The sequence below is a fragment of the Myxocyprinus asiaticus genome, chromosome 37 (genome assembly GCF_019703515.2).
Source record: "Myxocyprinus asiaticus isolate MX2 ecotype Aquarium Trade chromosome 37, UBuf_Myxa_2, whole genome shotgun sequence".
Classification (NCBI taxonomy): domain Eukaryota; kingdom Metazoa; phylum Chordata; class Actinopteri; order Cypriniformes; family Catostomidae; genus Myxocyprinus; species Myxocyprinus asiaticus.
In genome coordinates, this window is record NC_059380.1 from 34,152,581 (window position 1) to 34,168,669 (window position 16,089).

General features: G+C 42.1%; 1 protein-coding gene across 1 annotated transcript; it reads left to right on the top strand.

The window, feature by feature from the left end:
- Positions 1–3,668: 3,668 nt before the first annotated feature.
- On the top strand, positions 3,669–7,765 carry LOC127428052 (probable G-protein coupled receptor). Its single transcript, XM_051676081.1, has 2 exons — positions 3,669–3,920; positions 5,880–7,765. Exon 2 carries the CDS (start codon positions 5,983–5,985, stop codon positions 7,285–7,287), a length of 1,305 nt encoding a protein of 434 aa, XP_051532041.1. The 5' UTR covers positions 3,669–3,920; positions 5,880–5,982; the 3' UTR covers positions 7,288–7,765.
- Positions 7,766–16,089: the final 8,324 nt, after the last annotated feature.

Below are 16,089 nucleotides of genomic sequence, written 5' to 3' on the forward strand. Positions count from 1 at the left end.
GTTTTTCTTCATGAATGTTTTACTGGTTCATTTGCGCCAAAGCGCCGCCTAGTGCACTGACGTTGATAATGACTATACGTGTTTGTATTATTGTTTATTTATTTATTTTCATGCTTATCTCATGCTTTTTAGTTACACCTTTATATATTTCTTTATTACCTCCATATATTTTTTGTACTTTTGTATACGTCTGTGTCTTAACACAGAATAGTTTTTAATTAAACCTTAAATACTTCTTATTCTTCTTTTAATACATTTTTATTCTCGTCTTTATTTCTCTGTTTAAATTTGATGCAACAACCAGTCGAAGACAAAAATAATTTTTCCACCTGTATAATGACAATAAGAGCTTGTGCACCTATAATTATTATTAATAGTAGTAGTATTAGTAGTAGTATTATATCAAGTATCAAGGCTGTGTTCTTTCCCCTCTACTTTTCTCCTTGTACACTAACAGCTGCACGTCCAGTCACCAGTCTGTCAAGCTCCTGAAGTTTGCGGATGACACCACCCTCATTGGGCTCATCTCTGGTGGGGATGAGTCCGCCTACAGGTGGGAGATTGATCATCTGGTGACCTGGTGCAGTCAGAACAACTTGGAGCTCAGTGCTGTGCAGACAGTGGAGATGGTCATAGATTTCAGGAAGAACCCAGGCCCACCCACCCCCATCATCCTGTGTGACTCTCCAGTTGACACTGTGGAGTCCTTCCGCTTCCTGGGAACCATCATCTCCCAGAACCTCAAGTGAGAGCTGAACATCAGCTCTCTAATTAAAAAAGCACTGCAGAGGATGTACTTCCTGCAGCAGCTGAAGAAGTTTAACCTGCCGAAGACAATGATGGTGCACTTCTACACCTCCATTATTGAGTCCATCCTCACCTCCTCCATCACCATCTGGTATACTGCTGCCACTGCCAAGGACAAAAGCAGACTGCAGCATGTCATTCGTTCTGCTGAGAAGGTGATTGGCTGCAATCTGCCATTTCTCCAGGACCTGTATGCCTCCAGGACCCTGAGGCGGGCAGAAAAGATCATGGCCGACCCCTCCCACCCAGGACACAATCTCTTTGAGACACTCACTTCCGGCAGGAGGCTACGGTCCATCAGGACCAAAACGTCACGCCACAGGAACAGTTTCTTCCCGTCTGCAGCTGGCCTCATAAACAAGGCCTAGGACTCCACTGTCTCTTATCCGACCTCCATAGACACTACGCATTACATTAACATAGTTTCTACATCTGTCTTGCATCAACTTAAAGAACATTTATCTGTTCTATTGCACTTTTTATTATACTCAAACTGAACTTTTTTGTGAACTGTGAACAGTGAACATTTGTATTTTCTATGGTTCATATTCTGCACATATTTTGCACATCCCTGCACAACTGCACATATTTTGCACAACTGTACAGCTCCTTTATTAAAACCAGTCAGTTTACTTTTTCTCTATATATTGTATCTTAAATACAGTTTATTATTGATCTTACTATGTTACTTGTTTATTGTTATTGTATGCATCAAACGCCAAGGCAAATTCCTTGTATGTGAAAACTTACTTGGCAATAAAGTCAATTCTGATTCTGATTCTGATATTAATAAAAATAATAATAATAATAATAATAACAATAATAATAATAAGTAAGCTCACTCTAAACCCTCTTTTTTATCTCAAGGCAAACTTAATGACAGCTTTTTTTCCATTTTTTTTTTTTTTTTTCTCTTTACTCTGGTAATGTTTTGTTGAAATTTTCCTATCTACATATAATTTCTTGTGATTTTATTACATATGAATCAATAGACATGCATGTCTATAGGGTACAATGTGGCTAAAGGCACCCCTTATGGTAATTTAGCTTTTTTCTGGTCACAAAATATGGAGCAACATAATTTGTGTGAGAAGAAATAATAATGTAAGGTTGTTTCGAGTAAACTTCAGCTATTAAAAAAAGGTGTAAATGGTGTAAAAGGCTCCCTCGTCTGGGGTAAAAGGCTCCCAGGGGGTTTAAAGTGATATCATGTAGATAAAGGGGCAATAGTTATAGTGCAAAATTTATCAAATGATGCAAATAATTTTGAGACACCAAAATGCTTTTTTGAGTGACAAATTACGATGATGCTTAACTACTTCAGAAAAAGTCAACCATTTCCTGTTAATTTCAACACAGTTGGCATTTTAGTACATCTCAAGTATTCTATAAACAATCTAATCTCTATGCTTGGATGAGTCAATGTGGGGGTCGCTGCCGGCCGCCGAGAGCCAGAGGAACCGCTGCCATCCACCGAGAAGGGGAGGAGCGGTTCCGTCCACCAGGGGTCGGAGGGCTCGCTGCCGTCTGCTGGGGGAGGAGCGAGCTGTCGTCCACCAAAGGAGCAGTTGAGGTCTGGGCGACAGCGTGTCCAGGAACCAGTGAGCAAGTTTTTCTCTCTCTCTCTCTCTGTGTGTCTCCCGCCCACCCTTTCCCTCTCTCCATGCCTCCCCTCACCTCAACCCCAGGTTCCCAGGAGGGGGGTGGACCACCAGTTGATGGAATGGCCGGAAGGGCAGCATCACCCCTCCAGAGATGGGGGGGGGAGTAGGTCAGTCCGGTGGTTCCCCAGCCTGAATCTGGCAGGGGAGGAATGTGACAATGAGGAGGGCGTGGCCAGGCCGTGAGGGTGCACGGCCGGCGCTGAATCTGACAATCAGCGGGAGAGCGAGATAAAGGGGTGACGGAGATGCCAGTTCGAGAGAGAGAGAGAGAGAGAGAGACAGAGAGACACATGCGGCCATGTCGCATGTGTGTCTGTGTCCTTATTTTTTATGTTGTTTTAAGTTCATTTATATCATTACATTTTATGTTGACTGTTCAGCCGGTTCCCGCCTCCTCTTTGCCTGTCCTTACACTGTTACAGGAGCCTTTTACCCCGCGGGGCCTTTAGCCCTGTTGTACCCTAAATTAGGGCTGCCGAAATTAAAGCATTAACGCATGTGATTAATTTAAAATGTTTGACATGTAAAAACAATTATCGCGATTAAAGCATTTACCAATTTGACATTAGATTCTGACATTTAGTTCAGCTCTGTGTGAGTTCTAAAAACTGACTGAAATAGGGCAGAATGTTTGTGAAGTGTCTCCAAGTGATGGAGAAAGGACCTATTAACCGTATTTTTTGGTCGAAAACAATCCCAGATGGGATTGATAAGCCGCATTCACATGACCCGCTGGAGTTAAGCATCAGCATTTCCCTGGTGTCGCGTTGCGCTTCCGTCTTACCGGACGGTAAGATAAATGCATTTTAACAGGAAAATAAGTATATATAAAGTCACATTTCAGCACATTCAATAACTGCGATTAATTGCGATTAACTGTGAAAAACATATAAATAGTATAAATAGTTTAATATTCTGACAGATAATAATATGCATATATTATGCTCTCTGTAAAGCACTCTCTACAAATACTTTATTTAAAAAATAAAAACATTTGTTTTTAAAAGGGAATTTTAATTTTATGTTATATTTTATATGTTTATGTATTAAATATGGTTACTGCCTCAGTCATGGTCAGCTGTGCTCTCTCTCTCTCTCTCTCTCTCTCTCTCTCTCTCTTTACTGTGCTGTGTTGCTGGATTCACCTGCAGTCCTCTGGCTCCACACACACAGTGTAATTGCTCTGTCTATAGATGATACACTATATTCCACTAATGGACTGACCTGCACATCATGTATATCTGCCTCCATAATGGCTTCCGCTGGTGCTATCAGTCAGTCTTAAATGCAAAGACCAGCAGACCCAAGCACAACTCCATCAAGCTCTCTATTCAACACATTTAGTGAGTCCTGGATAAACTCAGTCTTCTTTAAATGACTCATGGAGAGATCCTGGATTTTGGAAATTTAAATTATGTTGGACCAGACTTACTACATCATGGAAATCAGGTAAGATTATTTCTTTATACTCATAAAAATTGTGTCACTAAATTTAGGGGTAAGACCTTACATTATCTGTTTTTGTTTAATAAATGTAAACTATATTGAAGAGTGAATCTAGAGGTTTTAGCTTTTAGTTATGTGCAAAAAATTCACATTTAATCTTAAATACATAAGTGATCGATTCATTTTATATTAGAAAACTGATTTTAGTTAATATTAAATGCTTGTTCATTGTTTCTAATCTAGAGCACACAGTGCTTAAAGGGCATATATTTTATAGTTTATTATGTAGTGCACACTCGTGCAAACAAACGTGTTTTAGTTCATGTTGATGTGGTTTATACACTAGAGTGTGTTTGTGAGGTTAAAGAGTACAGAGTGAAAGCAGGACACCCCTTTCATAACTTTCATAACACAAAACCTGCACATCTGATTATGAGATGACCTGATAGTCTCGACTGCGCACAAGAGATTACTGACAGAAAAAAAAAAAAAAAACATGTCACATGGATTAACATTGGAACATTTGGGGGAGTGTGGGGGGGGGAGGTATATAAATACATTTACTGTATAGATACATTTCTATGATAAATATCTATTTTAACATCTAAGTTTAAAGACCAAATCTTAAAGGTGAAGTGTTTAATAAATGTAATTTCTACATATTCAAACTGGTTTTGCCATTGTTCGACAAACAGATAATCCCAGTCCAAACGTACGCTAATGTTACAATGTCGGGCTAACAGACAGAGGTCATTTTCGACAGCGATATAGAGCCACAATATTGGGGAAACTTATAGCTGTCTCTGCATAATAAACTAGAACTAGTATTTTACAGTAATAGTTTGTCTACGCACTGGTCTCTGTGATCAGAACTTTTCTACGCACTACAGTGAAACTACAGTAAAAAACAGCTGTGTGATGATGTCTTTCATTGTAAGTGTATCATGTCTGTGTTGTGATTGTATTGTAGTGATGTGCAGGTAACAGTGAGCTCACACTAATGCTAATGCAAGAGAAACCCCAGCAGCTGCAGCCAAACAAGCACACTCATTATACTCCACTTCAAAAGGTTACGGCACCATGAGCGCTGTGAATAGAGCACTATGAATTATTCTGTCTGATCAAGACCCCCTTTTTCTCTCAGAGTTTAGACTCCCATGTTCAAGACAAATTATGACAATGCACTGGAAATGTTTCACTAATAGCCTGTTAATTCTGAAATATTCCTGTATTTTCCTGAAACCCGCCATTTTCCACCTTACAAAAAGTGCATTGTTTTGTTTTTTTTTACCCCAAATTATATTTTTCTTAAAAATTAAAAAGCCAAATTTTAATTAAAATAATATATGGATTAACGAGTAATGAAAATTATACTTTCATTAACTTAAAGAATCTATATATCATGGTACACTGTAAAAAAAAAAATTGTCAAGTAACCTAAAAATTTGAATTTGGGTAAAATGTGAAAATGGAAAATGTCACCTATTGCATGTCCAGGTCACATTAATGGAAAAAAATAAAAATACAGTATATATAAGAACAAATTATATTTTGCATAAAGAAAATTAAGCCTATTTTAGGACCATTAAGATTTTCTATCTTAATGGTCCTAAAATAGGCTTAATTTTCTTTATGCAAAATATAATTTGTTCTTATATATACTGTATTTTTATTTTTTTCCATTAATGTGACCTGGACATGTTCTTGACAGCGTTTTTCATCACTATGTGTTCCCTGGGAATCAAACCATTACCATGGCATTGCTAGCACCATGCTCTACCATTTGAGCTACAGGAACACAATATTCCACAGTATTACCATCTGATACCATCACTGTACCATTGTACAGCCACAGCACTCATTTGTAAAGACCACAACACAAGTGGCAAAAACTTGAAATTGCTGAGGATGTGTTAACTTTAATTAAACTGATTTTTTAATTTTCTGTTATTTTTTCAACAGATCTGACCTTTGACCTCAAGACCAAAGAGTGGCCAAATCAGGCTTGTGGAAGATGGAGAAGCCCAGAGTTCTGTTTCATGCTTGGTGTACCACACTGTAAACAATGGAGACATCAGGATTACCTCCAGCACCAGAGCTTAATGAAACCCAACTTAATGAGACATTGAGCCATGGCCACCCAATGCATCTGGCACCCAGCATGCAGTTAGGGAGCATGTCCAACCCGCAGTCACGTTTGCAAGACATGATGGGGCTTGTTGTCATGGTGATACTTAATGTGGTAGCACTCTTGGCTAACAGTGGCGTTTTAGCAGTAGTAGTAAAAGCGCCCCATCTCCGCAAGTTCATCTTAGTCTGTCACCTGTGCATTGTGGATTTGTTATGTGCCGCCCTGCTCATGCCTCTTGGCATTGTCTGTGGCTCGCCATTCTTCGCTGGTGTAGTTTTTTCCGTACTCGAATGCAGGTTGTACGTGTTCCTCAATGCCTTTTTAATATCTGCCTCGATATTCACAGTAACTGTAATTAGCATTGAACGCTACTTTTACATCGTACATCCCATGCGGTATGAGGCTAAGATGACCCCATGGATATCCGCTGCCATGATGGGACTGGTTTGGGTGGCGTCTACTCTGCTTGGATTTGCTACCGTCTTTGGGTGGCCCAGTTACGAAAGCCGAAGCTCCATTGCTGCCACTCACTGCTCTCTGCATTGGAGCCACAGCGGACATCGACGGGTATTCGCCATACTTTTCTGCGCAGTTTGCTTTTGCATACCAGCAGCCATCATTCTAGCCGTCTATGCGAATGTCTATAAAGTTGCCCACATGGCTGCACGGGAAAAGGGGCCGGTCCCTAGCTGGACAATAGCAACTTCTCACCCAAAGCGTAGGTCTGATTCTGTCAACAGCCAGACCACAATCATAACCACAAGCACTAGTGTATGCAGAAATCAAGTTCCTCAGAGAAAGAAGAGAACTTTGGTTGGAGGGAAAGCGGCGCTTACTTTGGCCATCATCGTGGGCCTGTTCCTGCTCTGCTGGCTGCCTTATTTTGCCTTTCACCTTCATTTGTCGCTGGGTTTCTCGCACAGTACTTCAGAAGAAGCAGAAGGACCCGTAACCTGGCTAGCGTACTCAACGTTCGCAGTAAACCCATTCTTTTACGGGCTGCTCAACCGTCAGATCAGGGAAGAGCTGTGTAAGATACTCCTGTGTTGCCAATCAACTGGCAGACCAGTGCGTCCCGATGCGTCTGGTCATGAGCGCACAGGGCACGAAGATTTTTTTCATTTCTTACACAGAAGCAGTGGTGGGGAAGGAACTAGATGCAGCTCCCACCACACAAAGGGCATGCTAGACCAAACAAGCTTTAGGATACCGGGACAAATACCAGAAGAGGTCACCTAAACTCTTAGAGCTATTTATGAAATTGTCCTTACCTAAGCTTGAGTGGGGAGTTATATAAAAAACATACACAAAATTTCAATTTTTAAGTCTTGAAGAGATTTAAAGTCGACATGAAACAACATTTATAACCCATTTTACTTCCGTACTGTGATGTATTTCAGAGTGAAACAGAATATTCAATAAGAAAACATTTAAGGTGATTTTATCCATTGGAAATTGATTAGAAGATGATTAAAAGTTGTCTCAATATGACAGGTGACTGGAGGCAAAGGGTTGTAAAATAAAAGGGCTTTGTGGTGTCAGCTGAAAAGTAAAGTTGTTTTAGAGGTGGAGCAAGTTGTTACATTTTGATGAAAACTCACAAAGACAAACATTTGATTCTTTGGAATAATGTTCACTATTGAATCAATTACAATAAGGTAAGGAACGTGTATTAAGAATGTAAAAAGGATCAGATTTGGTTTTATGTCAACTTTAAAGGGGCAATCCATACTTGCTATGATCGGCAACAAGGCGAACAACAATGAACAACAAAAGCCATCCAATCACAATGCTTCCCAGTGATGACTCTGCCTGCATGTTTACGAACACAAGGTTCGAATTGTCAAAAGCAATTATGACCTGCGCAGACTGTATGGAATTATTTAATACATATACTTTAATGTCATCAAGCTTAAAAAAGCTAATTTAATTAAATGAACCTTTTTTGAGCATAAAAGTGTTACAGCACAATTTATTTTATGTGATAATTGCTCTAGTAACTTAGTGACATACATGACAAAAATACTAGTTTCTTTTTGGCAAAATAAACAGAAATTGGCTGGTTAAAAACACTCCTTTGCTGTGCGGATAAAGCACGGCAACAGAATAAACAGCCACATTCAAGATAGAAATGACAAGAAATGTTGCACTATTGTAGCGAACTCTTTGAACATACAATAGTTATTTCTATATTTATGATGCAACAGAGTTCATGACATCATCTGTCTGCTGTATTTCTTTTTCTACTGTTCTAACTGTAGATACCGCATATGACTCTAAATAAATGACAAAGCCAAATTGTTTTGTTGTGCAATAAAGACACTAGTCACAAGAAGCTTTATTCAGCTCACTCAAGCACATGCCCTGTTGTGTTGCATTTGGAGCTCATTGTTTAGTCACATGCTGACTTAAATGTCCTTTGGCTTGTGGACCTTCTTTACCCTTATTTTGAAATGCATCTATTGAGTCACCCATTACACCACAAAACACATCAATATTCTCTTTCTTTATTTTTACAAAACAATGTGACCTTTACTCACAGAGTTGAACTCAGGAGAAGCAATGTCTTGTTTTCTACCATTATTAATTCCTGATTGAACTAAACATTCATGTAAACTAATAAGTGTACACCACAAAGAGTTAACAATGGGGTTTCCCTAATATATAGATTTAAAGCAGTGGTTCTCAACTGGTGCGTCATGACCCAAAAATAGATCTCTGGTCCATTCTGATAGGGTCATGGACCAACATGGTCACACGGAAATTGACAAGTTGCTTCTGAATGGTCATGTACGCTGAAATCAACCCCATTCTGTCAAATTATTGACAAGCGGCATCCCCCATCAGACAGTTTTGCATCAATTCTAATGTGATCACCTTTACCTCTGGCACTACTGTACTGTTGCACAAGCAACCTCAAAGACATGGGTTGTGGTCCCATGGAAGCCAGAAGTAATTATTTTCACATAATCAATGTTAAGCATTATTCAGAGGTTGCATTTTCACATTAAAATACAATTTTTACTCCACTGATGGTTTAGGGTTGGGGTTTGGGTTAGGGGATCATATGAAAGTGTTTCCTGTAATTATACATCAATCATTTTGGGGACCGTTGTTTTTTCATTCTAATCGGGAGATTTGAGTGACTCAAATGCAGATTAGACTTAGAGGATAAAGCAAACTAAACCAGGCCGAGCAGTTCCAAAAGAACAGTTTTAAAAGCAATGTTATGACCTCACAATCTGTGAGACAGTCACTTTAGATCAGAGCACAGGTAAATGGGATAAAATGGCATAAACTGTGAGATTAAACAATGATGGTGATTAGTGTGAGAGCTATCCGGAAGAGAACTCATTGGTGCCATCTGTCCAGATGTTGGGAGGTCCAAATATAGGTCCATTTATGAACAAAACATTGTTTCATTACAACACATTAAACGGTGCATAATTAATAGATCAAATAGTACAAATTAATGCACAAATAAATAGAAAATCATAGTCATAGCATTAACACTGTGTATCATATCAAACATTTAGAAAAAAAGGTTTCATTCAGAAATTAATCCTTTCAGGAAATTACAGTTCTTACCTGCTCATCTTAAATATTTTTCTGCCTACTTTCCTCACCCAGAAAACAACAAATGATCATTTCCATGGACACCTTTAACATCTCCATTGACTCCACATAGGACTTATGTTTTCAAGAAATATGATAGTTTTGTGGGAGAACAGACCGAAATTGCATATGCTGTCAGCCACTGACTGTGTCTTATGAGACACAAAGTTTTATTCCAGCAGGGGGCGCTTGATGCTCTGAAAACCAAATCCTCCATGCATCCGCATTTAAATTTTAGAACGTTTTGTATCTTATTGGAGACATTTTAATGGAGCATGGATCAAAGCCACATTCATGTGATAAAACCAGGTGAACGTCAATGAGGAAGCCCAGCCTGCAGCTGCACAGACCTCCTCCAATGAAGTGCCTTTAAACAGTGCCAATGGCCTCATGTGAAGCACACCCAGTGACACTACTCGAGAGGCCGCTTCTATTAGGCTGAGAAGCCTCCGGCCACACTTCACCATCATTTTAGATTTTCCCATGAGTTGGAACAATTGCTTTCTCAACACCAGACGCCTCTGAGGTGTAAGACAGGCTCTCATGGTAGTTTAGTCCAGCACCAAGCCAAGATATGTTTCCATCCTGCATGGGATGAGACAACTCTTCTCCCTGTTCAAGGTCAGGCCTAGCTTGCATAGGTGTGACAACACTACAAGTGTGTCGCTCCTTGTCTGCTGCTTGGTTGGGTCACATATCAGCCAGTCATCCAAGTAATTTAAAATGCGTATTCCATGACGACGGAGTGGGATGAGCACCACATCCATGCTCTTGATAAAGCTACGAGGAGCTAACGACAGACCAAAGGGAAGAACTTTGTACTCGTATGTGTTGTCTCAAAAGAAAAAACTTCCTGTGACTTCTGTGAAAGGGGATATGAAAATAGGCATCACAGAGGTCCATTATGGTGAACCAATCCCTCTGCCTTATGCCAGTGAAGAGGGTCAACAGGCACAGCATCTGGAAAGGTAACTGTTTGAGATAACGGTTAAACCTCTTCAGATTTAAGATGGGACATTAGACCCCATCCTTTTTTGGAATGAGAATGTAAGTGGAAAACAACCCCTGCCCTAACAAATCCAAGGGCTGGAGTGTTACTGTTCCTTCTCTCAAAAGAACTGAGACCTCCGCTGAAAGGGATAGCTCTCCACTTTTCCCTTCAGGACTGTAGGGACAATACCCCAGTAACGTAGAGGCTTGGCCCTGAACTGGAGCCTGTACCCTGACTCCAGGGTGCTGAGCACCCAAGGGCACTGGGTACACTGGCACCAATGAGTCAGGTGTTGAGGTGTGGAGTGTGACCTGGGAGGCTGAACACTCTTGGTTGTGTTTTTGCTGGATAAGTAGGATTCTGCTGGCAAAAGGAGTGGTGGGCCACCTGGATCAAACCTGCTGATGAACTCTGGGTTGAAGCCTGCTGTGAACCTGCCCAGGCCTGTACAGACAGGGCTAAACAGGTCCATCCCCCCGCATTTGAAGGCCACCTCGTTCGCACAATCTGCCGCACAGAGCATGTCAGCTCTCTCACCCTACGTGACTGCTCCAAGGCTGCTTCTGATGGTGGGCCAAATACTTCTCCTGGCACAACAGGGGCAGCCAACACAGCCCCACAGTCCTGGTCTGACTAATTTGACTGGGACAGTCAAACATGATGGTGCACCTGGACCATAGAAGCCTTGGACTGGCCTAGAGCCTGGGTATGAGCATGAGCACTGTTCCCACGGATCAGCATATCATGAACATCCACAGCCCTTCAGCACTTGTTCGGATGTGTTGCATCTCTGCCCGCCCTTGCTGTTGCACCAGCCAATATAGTGAATGTTGGCACAACCAAGGGAGCTGTGGCAAGGCCACAGATTTCTGCCCCAGCCAAGTTAGCCAGCTGTGACCTGGGAAAGGTGCTAGGGCTAGGTGCCTTCCAGGAAGACTGCAGCTCAGCCACAAAAACAATTGGCAGCCCTTCTGATTTTCGGCGCTGAGGGCCTCTATCAAACACCAATGATGAAGGAACAGAGGCTGATAAGGGCAACTGAGCATGCTCTGCTGCTCTAGAAATTACAGCCTTGTCCGATGGGTCCAGTGAAGCCGGATCTGAGCCCTGGGAAGTGTCTTTGTCTAGGTCAGAATCTGAGGGATCCTCTGGGTCCAACCTCAGAGGGCCATACCCAACATCAAACATACCTGAAGCTGCTAAGGACAGCTCTTCTGGATGGAGATGAGGGCATCTAGCTGTTTGTTTACCTGAGTCCAAGCACCTGTTGGCAACCGTTATTCCTGCAAAAGCCTCTGACATGTGTCCTGCATTTTATGCATTTGATGCTGAAGATGCTCAACATGCACCTCCATGTGTTTGCGCTTGCGGGTGCATTTTTTACCACCCAGCTCGCGCGTGCCTTCATCCTCTCTTCCCACTTCATATTCTGGCTGACGCATTGCTTGGCCGGGGGGATATTTGAAGGAGGGCTACGGTCATCCTGTTCCTGCATCATTATCCTTTCCACAAGGTAATGTGCCAGGAAATGGTATGGGGGAAGCTTGAGTAGCTTTCGCCCTCACGAAGGAAGAGGTTCTCTGAGGCTACTATAATGTTTTATTTATAAGAGCAAATATCCTGAAGCTGACCCATATGGTGGCTTGTTGACCAAGGTGAAATAGAACAACATTGGCTTACCATTTATCAAGCTCTGAAACTTTGCCGGGTGAAAAACTGGAATCATATAGTCACACCAAGTCCTCTTTGCAACCTGAACTTTTTCAGAATGTCAAATCTTTCCCAGATAGCAAAACAGCCTTAGGGTGAATTTGCAGCATTTCGGCAGGGAGTTTGGCCCACATACCACATGGAATTACAGTCCAACATTGGCCCAAAAGTCACTTGCCGAAATTAGACAGGACCCACAACAGAAAGCAACCAACTTTCCTGTGTCCCCCATTTCCCCAGAAAGCAGCCATTATTGCACCACAACTACACCAGAATGCGCAGATGTCAGCCAAATAACAGCCAAACACATGCCACATCCACAACTTACATGAATACCCAGAAAGCAGCCGTAATTGGTCCACAGTTATGCCAGAATGCTCAGATATCAGCCATACCACAGCCAAAAATATGCCACACCCACCCCAGACCTCAACCAAGTAATTGACACAACCACCAAGAACTCACCCACAACGTACCTTGAAGCCCCAGAAAGCAAACATAATTGGGCCACAGTTATGTCAGAATCATCAGATGTCAGCTAGATAATAGCTTAAACATTACCAAGCCCCATATCTAATGTATTATTATTTTATCAAATTAGTGGCAAAAAAGACATAAAAGAAACCAATCAAACACTGCCGAGCATTCATCTTGCGAATCTCCACTCTCTTCCTAACAAAACGAACGAACTACATCTACTCACCTGCACAAACAAGGACTTTTCAACCTCTGCTGCCTTGTGCTTCACAGAAACCTGGCTGAGTGAAGCCATTCCGGACAGCTGATTTTGCTGGGCAATACATCTGCCGGGCTTCCAGCTGTTCAGAGCGGATCGCATCGCGAAGTTAACGGGGAAAACGTGAGGCGGTGGAACATGCTTTTACATCAATGAAAGTCGGTGTACAGATGTAACAATGTTAAAGAGGATGTGTTGTCGTAATTTGGAAGCGCTCTTTATTAACTGTAAGCCTTTCTACTCACCGTGGGAGTTTTCCTCGTTTATTCTGGTGAGTGAATATATCGTGCCAAACGCGTGTTTGAATGCAGCGCTGCCACAGCTGGCTGATCAAATCACAGACATGTAACAACAATACCCAGACTCAGATATTATTATTCTTGGGGATTTTAACAAAGCAAATCTCACACGTGAACTGCCCAAATAAAAACAGCACAGTACATGCCCCACCAGAGACAGGAACATACTGGATCATTGCTACACAACAATAAAGGATGCATATCGCTCTGTCCCTAGAGCAGCTTTGGGACTCTCTGATCACTGTCTGATTCATCTTCTTCCAACCTACAGGCAGAAATAAAAATCAACCAAGCCAGTAGTAAGGACTGTAAAGAGATGGACCAATGAAGCAGAGCGGGAACTACAAGCCTGCTTCGATTGCATGGATTGGAGTGTTTTTGAGGCTGCAGCCACAGACCTGGACAAGCTCACAGATACTGTTACATCATATATCAGTTTCTGTGAGGATATGTGCATTCCTACTAGGACTTATTTAAAGTTCAACAACAACAAACCATGGTTTACAGCAGAGCTCAGACAGCTTCGCCAGAAACCAAAAATCACAGGACTTAATGACTACAGACCTGTCGCCCTGACGTCTGTGGTCATGAAATCATTTGAGATACTGGTGTTGGCCCAGCTGAAGAACATCACTGGACCCTTTCTAGATCCCCTTCAATTTGCTTATCGAACAAACAGGTCTGTGGATGAATCAAATCAAATCAAATCAAATCACTTTTATTGTCACACAGCCATATACACAAGTGCAATGGTGTGTGAAATTCTTGGGTGCAGTTCCAATCAACATAGCAGTCATGACAGTGATGAGACATATACCAATTTACAATAAACATCAAATTTACACAACACAATTTAAAGTCTAATATACACATAATTACACACAACACAATATACAAATAATAACATACACTGTACAGTGTACAATACACACAATATAGATACAAATTATTCAATAAATAAAAAGTATATATAGTATATATAGAATGTACAGTAGGTTGTAATGTACTGTATTGACATTCAGGCTGTCAGTTGATAGTAAGTTGTTAAGAGAGAATATAATATAATAATAATATAATTTATGACAGTCCGGTGTGCGATATAAGAGTAAAAGTAATAAAGTGCAGTGCTGATGTATTTTGATCGTGGGAGATCAAGAGTTCAAAAGTCTGATTGCTTGGGGGAAGAAGCTATCATGAAGTCAGCTGGTGCGGGTCCTGATGCTGTGATCCCACCTGCCTGATGGTAGCAGTGAGAACAGCACATGGCTCGGGTGGCTGGAGTCTCTGATGATCCTCCAAGCTTTTTTCACAGACTGCCTGGTATATATGTCCTGGAGGGAGGGAAGCTCACCTCTGATGATGTGTCTGGCAGTTCACACCACCCTTTGCAGTGCTTTGCGGTTGTGGGCTGTGATATTGCCGTACCAGGCGGAGATGCAGCCAGTCAGGATGCTCTCTACAGTGCAGGTGTAGAACCATGTGAGGATGTGGCAGTTCATTCCAAACTTCCTCAGCCGACTCAGGAAGAAGAGGCGCTGATGAGCCTTCTTCACAATGACTTCAGTGTGGATGGACCATGTGAGTTGCTCAGTGATGTGGACACCCAGGAACTTGAAGCTGCTGACTCTCTCCACTGGTGCTCCATTGATGGTGATGGGACTGTGTTCTCTCTCTTTTCTTCTGAAGTCCACCACAAGCTCCTTTGTCTTACTGACGTTGAGGGAGAGGTTGTGCTCCTGACACCAGTGTGTCAGAGTGTGCACCTCCTCTCTGTAGGCTGTTTCATCATTGTCAGTGATCAAACCTACCACCGTCGTGTCATCAGCAAACTTGATGGCATTGGAGCTATGTGTTGCCACACAGTCATGTGTGTACAAGGAGTACAAGAGTGGGCTGAGAACACAGCCCTGTGGGGCTCCAGTGTTGAGGGTCAGTGATGAGGAGATGTTGCTGCCTATTCTAACCACCTGGCATCTGCTTGACAGGAAGTCCAGGATCCAGCTGCACAGCGAGCTGTTTAAGCCCAAAGCCCGGAATTTCTCATCAAGCTTGGAGGACACTGTGGTGTTGAATGCTGAGCTGTAGTCTACAAACAACATTCTCACATAAGTGTTCTTTTTTTCCAGGTGGGAGAGGGCAGTGTGTATTGTAGATGCAATGGCATCATAAGTGGAGCGGTTGTTGCGGTAGGCAAACTGCAATGGGTCTAGAGAGAGAGGCAGCACAGAGCAGATGTTATCTCTGATTAGTCTCTCAAAGCATTTGCTGATGATGGGGGTCAGAGCAACAGGACGCCAGTCATTTAAGCAAGTGATTTTTGATTGCTTTGGAACAGGCACAATGGTGGACGTTTTAAAGCATGTGGGGACTACAGACAAAGAGAGGGAAAGGTTGAAAATGTCCGTAAAAACACCAGTCAGCTGGTTCGCGCGCACTCTGATGACGCAGCCCGGAATGCCGTCTGGACCCGCGGCTTTGCAGATATTCACCCGTCGGAAGGATCGGGTTACATCCGCTACAGAGACGGAGAGTGAACTAACCTCTGTAGCTTCGGCCGTGAGAGCTCTCTCCGTGAGGGCGGTGTTATTTCCCTCAAAATCAGCTTAAAAAGACTGGTGTTGGTCCACCTGAAGAACATCACTGGACCCTTTCTAGATCCCCTTCACTTTGCTTATCAAACAAACAGGTCT